The sequence below is a fragment of the Berghia stephanieae genome, chromosome 3 (genome assembly GCF_034508935.2).
Source record: "Berghia stephanieae isolate SIO BIC M18660-M18661 chromosome 3, UCSD_Bste_1.3, whole genome shotgun sequence".
NCBI lineage: Eukaryota > Metazoa > Mollusca > Gastropoda > Nudibranchia > Aeolidiidae > Berghia > Berghia stephanieae.
The window spans coordinates 39,803,165-39,818,454 of record NC_088362.1 but is presented as its reverse complement, the minus strand read 5'-3'; the positions used below and the strand labels follow the sequence as shown (position 1 = coordinate 39,818,454).

The following is a 15,290-nucleotide window of genomic DNA, read 5'->3' as shown; positions in this document are numbered from 1 at the left end:
ACCCAGGACCAGATGCAAGCAAAAACCACAATTATAAACAGCCTCTCGGAATCAATTGGTCTAAGAATTCACCCTGCAAAGTCAAAGGTCTTGAGGATAGGTACGCGCCAAAGGGAGCAGATCAAAGTAAAAGATCAGGAACTCGAAGATATAGACACTTTCTGCTATCTCGGAAGTATAATTGACAAGGATGGAGGCACGGAAGCAGAGGTGAAAGCACGAATAGGAAAGGCACAGGCTGCATTCACATCTTTGAACAGAGTTTGGAGAACTAAAGATATCTCCCTTCAACTAAAGCTAAGACTTTTCAACTCAAACGTGAAGTCTGTCCTACTGTACGGATGTGAAACTTGGAACGCATCACAGGCATGTATAAGGAGGGTACAGATTTTCGTAAACAGGTGCATGCGTAAGCTACTCAGAATAAAATGGATGGATAGAATAAAAAATGAAGAAGTATGGAAAAGAACACAGCAGAAACCAGTGGGAGAGGATATAGGAAGAAGACGATGGAGGTGGATTGGACACACGCTTAGAAAGAATGACTCAACTATAACAAAGAAAGTATTGGACTGGAACCCTCAGGGCAGAAGATCAAGGGGAAGGCCACGAGGAACATGGAGAAGAATTAAAGAAGCTGATATACAGAGAAGTGGTAAGACCTGGAATGAGATAAAAAAGTTGGCTCAGGATAGAGAAGGATGGAAACTGTTTGTCTGTGGCCTATACCCTGACCCAGGGTGAAAAAGGCAATGATGATGATATCCTGACCCATCTGCCTGTGCCATTAATGCCTTTTATCATTTATGGGCTGGATTTGTGTATTTATTCCCTCCATTCAATATGATCCCCAGGGCTCTACAAAAGATACAACAAGACAAAGTATCGCGAGCGTTGGTGATAGCACCAATTTGGCAAACACAGACTTGGTTCCCCAAACTTATGACTATGCTGATAGCGCCCCCGGTCCATCTAAAAGCCTCAAAACACCTATTGACATTGGCATCAGACAGGGCAGCTGTGCACCCTTTGTATCCAAAACTAAAGTTGATGGCTTGTCTCTTATCAGGGCAAAAATCCGGAAACAAGGAGTTTCCAAGCACGCCTTAAAAATAATTATGAAAAGTTGGCGTCGCAACACCCAAAAACAGTACAATAGTTACTTACTGAAATTTATCCAGTTTTGTGATGCTGATGGGGTGGACCCTATGAGTAAAAATGTTCAGACTACTATAGCTTTTTTGACAATATTATTTCATTCTGGATTGGGATACAGTGCCATCAATACAGCGAGGTCAGCAGTGTCAACATTGAACGAGACCGGTTCAGATCCGCTAGTGTGTAGATTTATGAAAGGTGTATTTCATTCTCGACCCACTCGTGCCCGTTACACTACTGTTTGGGACATATCTACTGTGTTAAATTATTTAAGATCACTTTCCCCTGCTCGTGATCTTAACCTTTTTATGTTAGGAGCCAAACTTCTTATGCTATGTGCTCTTGTTACGGGACATAGGTGCCAATCATTTCATGCCATGACTATTGAATCATCTTGTTTATCTATTCATGATAGCAAAGCTATATTCCATATTAGTAAATTGCTTAAACATAACTCGCCTTCTAATCCTCAAACAATTATTACACTCCATGCATTTAATGAGGACAGGCGGATTTGTGTTATGACATATCTACGAGCATACTTGAAACGGACTAGACCACTTCGATCTTCTAATAAATTGTTTATTAGCACCCTTAGCCCTCACTTAGGAGTCTCCAAGGATACACTGTCACGTTGGATTAGACTTATCCTAACCAAGTCAGGAGTGGATACTAACATATTTAAAGCACACAGCACACGATCAGCATCTTGTTCTTCAGCAGCTAAGGGTGTAGATATATGGCATGTACTTAATACGGCAGGATGGAAAAGGGAGTCTACCTTTGCTCGATTCTATAAAAAGCCCATTGAATCTCATTCGGAATCTTTTGCAAATTCAGTACTATCCTCAAAACCTGCCCTGCTTTGAAATCTCCAAGTGGCTCCTATCAGCATTAAAGTAGACGGAATAATTAAAAAATTATACGAGTCTTACCTTGGGAAGACGAAGTATGATGATAATTATTCCGTCTCTTAATGCTGAAGGAGTCAATTGCCCTTCCCTCCCTTGCCCTTACTAGTAATATGATTATAATTCTATATTGAGTATTATTGTTGTTTTTCGGTGAAATTGTGCTATATATTACACATGTGTAACCTATCGCGGGATAAGTTCATAGAGTACTTAGTTTAGTTGTGTATTATCATTACTACACACTTGTTGTGGGCAGCTTTTTCGGAGTTAAATAGTGATCACGTGACGCAGCGCTTCCTCCAATTGACTCCTTCAGCATTAAGAGACGGAATAATTATCATCATACTTCGTCTTCCCAAGGTAAGACTCGTATAATTTTTTAATTAATTTAACTTTTATATTGGTGAAAGATTGTGTAATGCTATGTCAAGGCCACATTTAAATCAGGATTGAGACTTTGGATTTAACAACTAAACATATTTTTTTTCAGTTTTGCTGGTTCTGTCTCATAAATTCTGTATGCATATTTTAGATTGGATATACCAATGTTAAAATTATCTAATATTGTGCTTAAAAGTGTGTTTAACCATAGATAGATTAAAAATTTTGTCTCAAGATAAGTGTTGAAATGAGGCAGATATTAAATCCTCGGATTTTTTATTTTTTAAATTGATTTAAAACATCCTAGATGAAAGTAAACTTGTACTGGCCTGAGAACCTGAATGAACCAATCAGCTACGGTGATGTTGTGGTAGAAATGACCAACTTCTCTCAACTCAACAAATACATCATTCGCAATTTTAAGATTTCTGTGGTAAGCCCTGTTCCTCCTTCCGCCTTTGTGTACTCATTATATATATATCAATAGATACAGATGATCTCCAACTTGTCAAAAATTCTTAATCTGAGGACTCCAAGAAGATTTTGCCCTTTTTGACAAGCTGGTGCTCATTTTAATATATCCATATAGTATTTAACTAAAAGACTAAAATATATTTTATAAAGTGGACTGTCAATGTATGGCAGACTAGACCTCATCTCCTTTCACATAGTCTCGTATTACTATTAGCTTTGATTAAACAAATCAGCAAGATATTTTATGGTGGTATTTTGGGTATCCTGATCATCAAATTTATTTGTATAATAGAGCTCATTTCAAAACAAAGACTGGTCTTTTTTTTTTTTTAAACAAGGGCAACATGGATCGCAGGGTGACCCATTTTTTCATCCCTGGCTGGTGGGACTTCAGTGCCAATCTCACCTTTGATGATGTACTTGAGTTTGCACAGTTGGTTCGAAAGGAGACCACACCACCAGACTCTGGCCCACTCATTGTTCACTGCAGGTAACCTATCAATAACACTAGCTTGGCAACCACTGATTGTTATCTCATGAATTTGGATTTAAGATGAAGACAAAGCAAATATGAATACTACCAAGAATTCCACATTGCTTTATGAACTGCTCATATTGCCATAAAATCTATTTTTGTGCAATGGATTGACAAGCTATTTGATATTTATATTCATGAAACTTTTGCAGCCATAACTCCGTCTAGAGTACTTCCAAAGTACACTTGCTGGTCCCAAGCCCGGAAAAAAGGAGGAGGGTTTGGCGTAGTAGGGTTAGCAGCCCTGTCAAAAGTCAAAGCTACAGAAACTTCAACAGAACATAATATCTTGTGGGGAAGAGGTGAAGTTGGCTGGAATGTCCTGGGGAGAGATGAAGAAGAAGACACAGAACAGAATATGGTGGAGGTGTACTGTTCAAGCCATGTGTTCCAGAAGGAATGTAAAGGACTAAATGATGAATGCAGCCATCTTTAAGATTGTTCATTCACCGCTCCAATTATTGTCATGAATTTTGATCACAGTTTTCATATTTGATTCTCTGCTCCATTTGCCAATGATTGGTCAAAAAATCTTTTATATCTTGGAATTTATTGAGAGAAAGAAGTATGTATTGATAATGTGCTTAGTTTTTATTGAAAACAATGGGGCTCGTGTCAAGTTGTTTTTATACTGCTGATCTCATCACAGTAGTTTAGGTATCCTCATTAAATTGGCAGTTATAGGTAAAATGGAAAGGAGAGGAACTGGACACTACTTTATATTTGTTTTTAACCCAGGACATTACCCTATATGGCATTTGCCAACACTTTTTTACTTTACAGTATAACATTATTCTGCGGAAGTCAATAATATTTAATATTTTAACTGATTTCCATTTTTGAATTTATTTCATTCAAATGTTTATCCTGAATAATATTGATGACTTATTTTTTAATCAAGTTTATGTCCGCATTATTTATCCAAAGGAAGAACTGGGACTGTCTTTTTTACCATTGTACAGTTTCAGTTATGGGTATCATTTTTGCCTTCTGTAGAGCTTTGGTCTCATATGCTTTATCATCAGTCACGTTGAATATCTTGTATCTAACAAATGGCAGAAGTATTTGAAAATGTATAATAACTTTATTTAAATAAAATATCCTCAGTTATTACATAACATAATGATCTTCTGTTTTCTATAGTTTTTAATATTTATTTATTCATTTTTTTTTTAAATATTTATTTATTCATTTTTTTTAAAAATATTTATTTATTTATTTTTTGTTGCCATTTATTAATTAATGTTAATTTTTATATCATTCATTAATTTCTTTTTCTATTAATATATTTCTTTTTTTTTTTAAATTTATTTGGGTTCTTAAGTGCTGGTGTTGGGAGGACAGGAACTTTCATAGCATTGGACTACTTCATGCAGTATATCGAGAGGCATTCGTTAGATGATGATATTGATGTGTTTGAGTATGTTTTGGAAATGAGGAAAAACAGGCCTCGTATGGTGCAAGCTGAGGTAATGTATTTGAAAATAGATAGAATGATACTCTAAAGATAAATTGTATTCCGTAAAACATAAAACTTGAAGATTATAAATCATTAATGAGGAAACTTCTAAGCATTAGCCAAAATTTTCATACCAATTTTTAAAATCTGAAAATTTGCATGAAGATGAAGGTTTTTACAAATTACATTTTTACATGTACCCATTTCAAAGAAAATAAAATATTACCAAGGTAATAACATTGTAAGTAACATTGTGTCAGAGCTACACTTTCATGGCAGCAATGGAAATACTGAGTAAAGGAAATGGTCTTAAATGTCTGGAAGGTGATGCTGGCATATTTTGTTGTCATCCTCTATGGTCAGTCAATACACATTCTGTGTGTCTGCCATCAAAGTGTATGCAGTTGATGTCATATAATATTATATTTTAGCAGGGTCAATGGCCCAAGATATCGGTGGTATTATTGTGTACTCTGGGGTCAATGACCAAGATATTAGTTGTATTATTGTGTATCTCCATTACTCCAGAAATCCCAAAAGCAGGATAAAGTAGTTAAAGTAGTCGACAACACACCTTCAGACCATTATTTGCTACTCTGGAACATTAGTAATGGGAATCCACCCCATTCAATGGAAAATAGGCAGGTGAAGTGCTGGAATCTAAAAGTAATCAACACATTCAGTTTTCATTTGGACATAAGGACAGGGGTAGAGTCATTGAGCATGGCAACACTGACATCACTGATAAATTCAACACAGTGTTACGAGACGTTCTTGACCATCATGCCCGTTGAAAAACCATCGCTTACCAACAAGACCATCAGCACCTTGGATAACATCTGCAACCATTAAAGCTAAGCAACAACGTTATGCAGCGGAGAGGAAATGGAGAGCTTCGGAACTAACAGTGCACCGCCTGATCTACACAGAACATCTTAATAGAGTAAAGAGGCTTTTGAGGAACGATCGTGTCAAATAGTATGACAAAATCGAAAAGTTGTAATTCTTAAAAGTGTTGTTTTCTGTGTATAATGCACTACAAGAGATAATAGTAAGTCTACCCGGCTCCGGACAATGTTAATGCAAATGATCTCCCTGATAAGTTCTGTAACTTTTTTCATAATAAAGTGTAAACGATTAGACAAGATCTTGACCAAACAAATTTAATGGTCGATTATTCGCCATTTCATGGGCATAACTTAACTTCTTTTAATACTGGTTCCAAAGAATTTTTTTTAAAAATGATTTTATCTTCCCCTTCAAAAACACGTGACCTGGACCCTATTCCTACAAGAACAATGACAGAAAACATTGATGTCCTCATTGACTCTATAACATATAATCAACCTGTCATTTTCGGATGTCACTGTCCCAGATAGCCAAGCTTGGATTAAAACGAGCTCAAAAACTAAAGACCAGTCTCTAACCTTCCTTTTCTGTCAAATATCCTTGAGAAGGTAATTTTATATCAAATGAAACGAGAAATAACTGTAAATAATATCTTGTCTAAAACCCAATCTCTTGAATTTGGTGTGCTGCAAGGTTCAGTTCTTCGGCTTATTTTATATGTATTGTACACTCAGCCACTGGACAAACTGATTTCTCAATATAATTTAAATTACCATTTTTATGCCGATGACACACAACTGTACCAATCTGTGTCAATTGAGAACATTCAAGAATGTGCCCATAATATTCAAACCTGTATAGAAAATGTCAACAAATGGATGCAAGATAACAAATTAAAAATGAACAACGAAAAGACAGAGTTAATGGCATGCGCTGCACCTCATAAAATTAAAACTATCAATCTTCCCCCAATGACAATATATTCATCTGTAGTTCAGTTGTTGTATACAACAAAAACATTAAAAATCTTGGAATTTGTTTTGATCAAACTCTCAGTATGTATTTACAAATAAGTAAAGTATGTCAGTCTCTTTTTATAGAAATTAGAAAACTCAGGCTCATAAGACCTTATCTATCCTTGTCTTCAGCACAGAAAATCACTTCCGCAAAGATACTTTCTCTTCTAGATTATTGTTATCTTCTTTTGGTAGGCCTTCCAGCAAAACAAATTTCTAAATTACGGTGCAGTGAAAACATTGCAGCCCGAATTGTCACTAGAACTACTGTACAAACTAGACAATCACTCATGAATCTTCATTGGTTGCCTGTTGAATCAACACATGAAAAGGGAAACACGTTAGACCTCATCATTAAAGTCGTGATCACACTTGTTGAATAACACCAACGTACAGAGTAACCACATATTTGAATTGAATTTGGAAAAACCTAAACCAACAAAATAGACAGTAACATTCCAAAAATATAAGTCATTAGATATTGAGAAATTTAAAATGGACATTATTACATTCGGTCTTACCACTAAAGTTGAGCGTGCATACACAGCAGATGACAAAGTTTTTATTTTTAACGAAATTATGTCTGAACTTGTGAGGGAATATAAACCAACTCGATCTCTGTGATCCACCAGTTCTTTGCTGATGGAGAAAAACATCCCAAGAACAAAGTTTGCTGAGCGTGGTTATGCATTTTCGGCTCCAATCCTATGGAATTCTTTACCACTTAAAACCAGACAATGTGAAGGTTTGCCAGTCTTCAAACGGCATTTAAAAACCAATCTTTTTCATTCTGCTTTTCGAGATTCTCTGTGAACTTCGAACAAGATGTGTGTGTGTGTACGATTTTGGTGATTTCGTTGTTGAATGAATGAACTTGTGTGATACCAAAAAAACTATTGTAAAGCACCCCAGAGCACTATCTGTGGATACTAGTATTATATCAATTAATAATAATTATAATAAATGATATAATTTTATTTTTTATAGCCCCTATTTATTTATTGGTTTTAAACAATCACAACTAATATTTCAACAACTTTAATGTATTTACTTATGTCCTTGTTACTTGTGACACATTTTTCATTGTATTTTTATGATATGTATATTTGTTTATATGTATAGACCTGTTGCTGATATTTGTATGCCATGTTTCCATGTTTCTTTTTATTCTTGAGATTTTATTGTAAAGCGCATAGAGTCCTCCAACAGGAATATGTGATGTATAAGCGCAATTTATTATTATTATTATTATTATTATTATTATTATTATTATTATTATTATTTAACTTTGGCAGTGTGCAGTTGTGTGTGCCACCTTTGGTATGTTTTTGGGTGGGGGGAAGGGGGTCCTGTCAAGGCTAAATCCATCCATTCAATGTATGGTAAAATAAAGGGAGTAAAAATGACTCTTATAAAAGATACTAACACAGAGTAAACAACGTTTCGGCCTTCTTCAGGTAAACTAGAAAAGGAAATATGTTATATTACATTTACATTATGGTTAAAATATCATAGGTAAAAATGTGTGTGCTTGTGTTTGTGCAAAGGAAGGGGAGAGAGAGAGACAGACAGACAGAGAGAGAGAGAGAGAGAGAGAGAGAGAGAGAGAGAGAGAGAGAGAGAGAGAGAGAGAGAGAGAGAGAGAAGGAGATGAAGTATTGAGATGAAATGTAAACCAAGATCAAAACTATATAAATCAAGCATAAGTTGGGGTCGGGGTGGAAGGGGGGGGGGTTAGGGAGGTGTTATTAAAGAATTCTAGACTGCGACTGTGTTTTTATTGATCCCTTCCCTCCCCTGTTAATATATATTTTTTTAAATTTTAAAAAAAGAAAGAAAGAAGTAAGTGGGACCAGAGAGATAGAAAGAGAGAGGGAGTGTGTGTGTTTCAACTGAACTGAATGTTGATTGTCCCCCATCCAATGCTTTGCTCTGAGACTGCCAGGGCCTGTGTCTTCTATTATTATTTAACCCCCTTCTTAGTCTCTAATCAATCTTAAATTTTTACACATTTTATACTGCATCATTTGAATACTTTTGGATGTACACTGTGGCCATTTCCACATAGATAACTGTCATATATGAGGAAATAGGTAAGGCATTGATAGTTTTAAGTGTTCAATGTGTTAATGTTGATGTGGTTTTAAATTATATGCATGAGTTCATTAACATTTGTCTAGATGAAGTTATCTGTAAGTCTAAATAGACTTGTATGCTTACTGAAGTGCCACTGAAATGAATTTTGATTGCCCCCTAAACGGATTTTGGCAAGTTGGCAGGTCTGTAGTATAAAATGAAAGCACTTTTTTTTTTCAAGGATATAATAATAATTTGTTTATTATTTTTTTTTGTTCAAATAAAAAACCATAGATCTAGCCTATCTCAGTTCATTCAAAGCCATTCTTCTAATTCACAGACACAGTATATTTTCATCTTTGATGCTTTGGTGGAGGTGATAGAAAGAAAGATCAAAATAGAACAAGAAAGATTGTATGACAACATGCGACCCATGGAGGAAAATGTTTATGCCAACCAGATGGTTACAGAGCATGTCTACGCCAACTCAAATTTCACAACAAAAGACTCCACCACTGTGGATTTCTCCTATGCTAACAGTGCTTTTGGTGAGTTGATACTTAATAAAACACAATGTCAGATGGCAGTAGTTAGCAACAGTTAACTGTTGTATCAACTGCTCCAGCAAAGCACCATGCAAATGTTTAAATCACATTGCTATGATCATAATATTTATAATCTTTTTGGTCAATGATCAATTTGGTAATCGAAGGACTTCGGTTATGAGCAGAAAATGCCCTCACAATCACATATTAACAGTGCTTACCTGTCACTGTATTACAATCACTTATCGAAATAAGTTACTGACAAATCAAAATTTGTGGAACTCATTAAATTTCAATACTTTGCTGACCATGGAAACAATCAAAATTGCATCATATTCTGTGGAAGACTGAAAAGCCTGAATTCTGTTAGGTACTGTTTACAGTTTGTCAGATGATTAGAACAGGAAATACAATTCACTGCCGTATAACTGTCCTTACTCTATGTTGTTGTCTAATAGCCCCCAATTTTTCACAGAACACATAACAGCGGAATTATAATCATAGTTTGTAGACAAACATCTGAATGTTCAAAGCGTAAACACTTATCTTGCAAATGTTATTAACAATCAAATATTCATTAAAAACCCCTCCACAATAGACTCTCTCGCATGTTTGTCCAGATAAATGAAGTGTTCGTTAGTTGTCTGGTTGTGATTGTCATTGTCTTTCACCAAATATCAACATTTATCTCATCATTTCATATAGATTAGCTACCAAATGGTGAGGAAGTGGCAGTTTCTCTCTGAGAAGTGCAACCTGAACCAAATATTTCCACACTTGTAAATACATTTTTAACACCAGAAGTATAATTAAACGAAATTTTAAAAACAGCTTGACAAGGAATCTTATTCAGAATTCAATGGGCAAAAAAGTTTATTTTTTCCTGTCACTTGTTTCAATACAATTTCATCCCCCAGATACCCTCGCCTTTATAAACCACTGGCAATGTTGTCTCCCAAAAGGCAATGTTTTGAGATAAATACTCATTTGTTTTAGTTCACCAAGACTGGATACAGAATTTTGAAAAGGCTATATTCAGTGATAATGGCAATTTGTCAAAAAGGAGGAAAATGTATCGGTCCGTAACATCATAGTTTGGTTATATTACTACTTCTAGTGTAATCTATTCTTAATAGTTGAGACATAACTTACTTTATGTAATTTTTTTAATGAATTGCCCTTTCCTTTTTTAAATATAAGTTATTTAGAATAAACTTTTGGTCAAAAGGCCTGAAAGTATTTGTTTTTACTTGTTTTATCTTTGTTTTTGTAGCCCAGGAGTTAAGGATTTTACAAATAAGACTCAAGAATCTTTAATAAATAAAAATTATAAAACATTGTAAAAACAAAGGTAAAAAGAGTAAACTAAGTTGAGCACCCCTCATACTTGTAACAGATTAATATCTCTTTTACCAGATGACGTTTATAACATGAAGATTGATAGAAGAATGGTTGAGAGAGATATATGGATAAGGGAAAGATAGAAACAGAAAAACAGAGAGGGACAAAGAAAGAATGAAAGAGAGGGAGAGTGAAAAAGAAAGAGGTAGAGCGAGAGAGAGAGAGAGAGAGAGAGAGAGAGAGAGAGGGGGGGGGGGGGGGGAAAGTAGTTTAATTGATGTGGCTTTTTATCTAATTAGGGTGAATTTATGATAATTATCTTTTTAAGTGAACTACCACTCTTGACCTAAGTACAAATACAATCGAGACTCATTTACCTCCTTCCTTTTCGACCATCAGTTGCCTTGTCTCACTTTTGACATCTTGCGCCAGTTTGTCTTGACGCCATAAAAATGGGAATGTCACCAACATTCATGCAACTGAGCACAGGTGTCAAAATATGACACAAGACATGATGGTGATTCATTCCCCACTTGACCTGAGCTTTTATCAGAGGAAAATGTTTGACATGGCCAAATCAGCGGAAAATTTCTGAGATTGTCATCACTGTATATTATATCTTAAAGCAGCAAACAGATTAATTTTGTTCCTACAGGCGAGTATTGATTAAATGGCAGTATACCCTAATTGAATTTGATTTAATGTTTTCATTTATGCGTTGTTATTCCCATCCAGAGCCAGAGGACAACTATGAAAATGGTGACTACATTTCAAGTGACAAACCCACTACTGTGTTGTAGAGCTCCATCCTAAAATGCCATATGTTACACACTGAGAGTGCACGATTACTTACACATTTGACCCAACTAATATTTGCAACACATTCATTCTGCCTTCTTTCATCCAAATATTGTGTTGTGAATTCCTGTACAGTTTAATGACATGTTATTTTATCACATATATTTATATTTGGTCGGTTAAAAGGACAAGTGGCCTATCCCATGTTAGAAAATTAGGGAGCAGACGTGATGTGTGGACGTCCTATAATCAAGAGGTTTGAGGTTCGATCCCCAGTCAAAACAATCTGATTTTTGGGGAATTTTATTTTCTTGTAATTTTCTCTCTGCTTTGTCTGGACTGTTTCATACACATCTTTTCCCACATTATAAAAAGGGTTTCTTGACGTTATTTGGAAGCCATTTCCCACTATATTAAACCTCTTATTTAAAGACCTTTTTTAAGATTAAAAGGCTTAATTTAAAACACTGACATTGTGTGCTTAATGTTACATGATTTGGACTTTTTTTTTGAGAGAAAGTGAATATAAGAGTTTTGAATATGGGATGGGCCACTTGTGTTTAAAACCATCGATTCATTGTATGAATAAAAAAAGAAAATTTGATCACACATTTGGTTGGAGGAAAATGATTGACCATTATCATGAATTGTAGGGGTGCCAAATTTTGGAATCGAAACTATTCTAGTGATGTAGTTGTAGTCATATGATTCGGCCAAATTTTTAAAAATTTTAGTTTGTAAATTTATCACACAATCAACATCTGAAAAGTACCCCAATTGTATCATAATCTTTGGGGGGTTTTTGTTTTAATTTTAATATTATTTAAGAGCCTATGCTTGGTCAGAATGTTATGATTTTCTTTCTTGTCATTGGCACCCATATAGTTTTTTATAATGTCGTGATTCATCTATAAGAAAGTTTGGTTTTTCGCTGTGAGCAGCTTTCATGACAAATGTCATGCTAGTAATTCATTTGAAACCATATGATTTTATTGCTCCTTGTTAAATAGCACTGTGTTCTCGATTCAAATAATTTCGTTGTTAATAGAGCTTCCAGTTAATCATCCATTCCTGCTGATATTTGAAAGCATTTGTTTCCATCAAAAACAAATAGTTTTTCAACCATATTTTTTATTTTTTTAAATTATTCTTTTTTTTATTTTTCTTTCTTACTTTTTATTCTTTTTTTTTTCCTTTTCTTTTCTTTTATTTTCCACCTAAAATTGAAAAAACTGTTGAAAAAGTTTTAAGATTCTTTTTGATAATTTGCTATTGTTGTTTTGAGGGGTTTTTTTTCAATTGTTTTTAAAATTTGGATCTCATGTTTACAAGACGAATTCTGTTTGATTTTCTTCGTTAATTCTTACTTGTATTAAATGGTCAGAATTGGTTTTTCTTCTTCTTGTCATTAAGTCGTAACTCCGTGCATTGAAGATAATTGTGACTGTGAGTGTGGTGAGGACAAATGGATCTGCCTATGCTTTTATTTTGATTTTATTGATTTCTCTGTCAAATTCAATTTAGCCATTAATTTTTAAAATATTTTCAGGTAGAGAATTCCATATTCGGTGTCACGTATTAGTATTATTTCTTTGAATTTGCTATTGAAATGCTTGATACCTAGTTTCGAAATAGAAAAGACTTAGTTGATTTTAATTTAAATTGTTAATGATACTGTTTTGTGATCATTTTGATCAGGTCAGATTGATTAGCACCAATTATATTTTTCTTTCCAGCTTAATAATTAAGATTTGCAATTTCATTTTCCTCATTATCTCTCCCAATATCCATGTCCATCTTATGATTTGGATGTCAAATTTATCATGATTCACGTGAGACGTTTCTTGGTCTTAATATTCCACCATTTAAAAATAATCATTTTGAAGACTCATGTCTGCGTGTATGTTAAAAGAGGAAGTGGTGTGTTTTTCTGTGTTTTTTCAACCAAAGGAAATAGGCATGTTTATCTTTAAACTTAAAAGGCGAAGTAAATAAAACTGAAAGTCTTTATTTTGTCTTTTGATTTTCTTTTATTGATTGTCTAATGTTTTGACCTGAAACTGTAGCTCTTCCATGACAACTCTTGACAGTTGTTTTATATCAGATATTGTATCATTGTCTTCATGACAGTCCATTTTGTAGAATTACTGACGGTGGCATGACTAAGACTATTATGTCTATTGTCATTTAGACTATCTGTTATTTCGCTCATGAATTATATTTTAATACTGAATCAAACTGTGATCTCTTTTTTCTTTATCTTTTTTTCTCTTCCTTATATTGCCTGAAAACCTAATGTTGAGTCTTGAAAACTAAATCCAAGGTGTGTTACAAATAGATCTGAAATAAAATTAATAACTCATGTATGACTCATTCATGTTTGCCACTCTTCATTTATAAATTTTTGGAGAATGAGCAGTAAATAATCATTTCATCAAGTGCAGATACTCTCATTGAAGAAATTATAGAAATCTTTTGCCTTGACTTTTATTAAGTCGTTGGTTTAATTTGTTTTAAGCTGATTCTACTTTGCATTATGTAAACCATATTTTAAATATCCTAATGTCAAGAATGCAAGGAAGAAGAAAATGCCCAAAATTATGGTGACCAAAGTGTTTAGCAAACGTATGAGATTTTGTAAATATTACTTTCCACATCTTAGTTTTTTATATATGAAATTACATGTGGCTGGGGAGAATATGATTTCAATTAGATGTTTAGGGAGTGGTAAAAATCTAGTTGTATTTCATAGACTCTTCAATATTATCTATATGTGTCCACCATTTTGTAAATGGTTAAGAAAAGAAACTTCTTGTGTCCAGACTGATTGTTTATTATTTAATGTCCTGAGGCAACATTACTTAAAGGCGAAACCATGCTGGGCCTCTCTTCTTTTAACACTAATGACAACCCATTACTACTGGTCTGACTTGAATCCTGGGTCTAAAACCTATCATGATGTATAAAAATTTGCCTCGAATATGTTTTTCAAATAGAAATGTTGAAATGTGTACAAAACTCGCTCCTCAATAAAAAAAAAGTTCTACTTAAATTTTAATTAATATGACCAATTTATATTTCAATAACTTTAAAATCTTGTTGGTTTGGCGTTTTTTAGTAATAGACTCAACTTTGTTTTTGTTTTTGTTTTTTTGCACCTTGTATGTTTTGAAAAGATTTTAAAATCAAAAGACAAGGATATTGAGACATTTATTTATATTAGCAATTTACATGAATTTCAACAATGTCAAAATGTACTTAACCTTGCAATCAATAATTGTTTCTATGCTAAAGAAATGAAACGTTTATTGAGTACTGGCATTTAAGTTCATTCAGAATCTGCACTGTGTAATTTTTTAAACTATAAGAATTTTAAAAATAGTATCTCTTACAAATGAAATATTGCCATTTTTCATTTTAAACTACCTGTGAGGTCATAAATGATTTGGGATTCTTCTTGACTGTTCGATGTAAAATCAAATTGTCACATAAACCTTCATGATTATTCAATGCAATTGTCACCTTTATTTTCTTGTTATAGTGTCTTAATGTGATAATATAACGTAAGCAACTGTGAATATCAAAATATTTATGATTTACTTTATTGTTTTGCAGTTATGATGTATTGATATGCATGTTTTTTTTTCAGTATAATTTGCTCTTGTATTCAAAAAGTATATTTATGACACAACATTCCAGATTTTGTGAGGCACTCTGACAATTTTTTGCCTTAGTTTGAGATTA

The 15,290-nt window shown here is 33.9% G+C and overlaps 1 protein-coding gene across 1 annotated transcript in view; it reads left to right on the top strand.

Annotated features, from left to right (window-relative positions):
* Window positions 1-12,145, top strand: part of LOC144967706 (uncharacterized) — a gene marked incomplete in the record, with an annotated part of 192,257 nt that extends 180,112 nt beyond the window's left edge. Inside the window, 5 exon segments of the mRNA XM_078905248.1 lie at window positions 2,761-2,886; window positions 3,266-3,417; window positions 4,787-4,931; window positions 9,203-9,410; window positions 11,484-12,145. Of these exon segments, the coding sequence (XP_078761374.1) occupies window positions 2,761-2,886; window positions 3,266-3,417; window positions 4,787-4,931; window positions 9,203-9,410; window positions 11,484-11,548 (696 nt within the window).
* Between the last annotated feature and the right edge of the window lie 3,145 nt (window positions 12,146-15,290).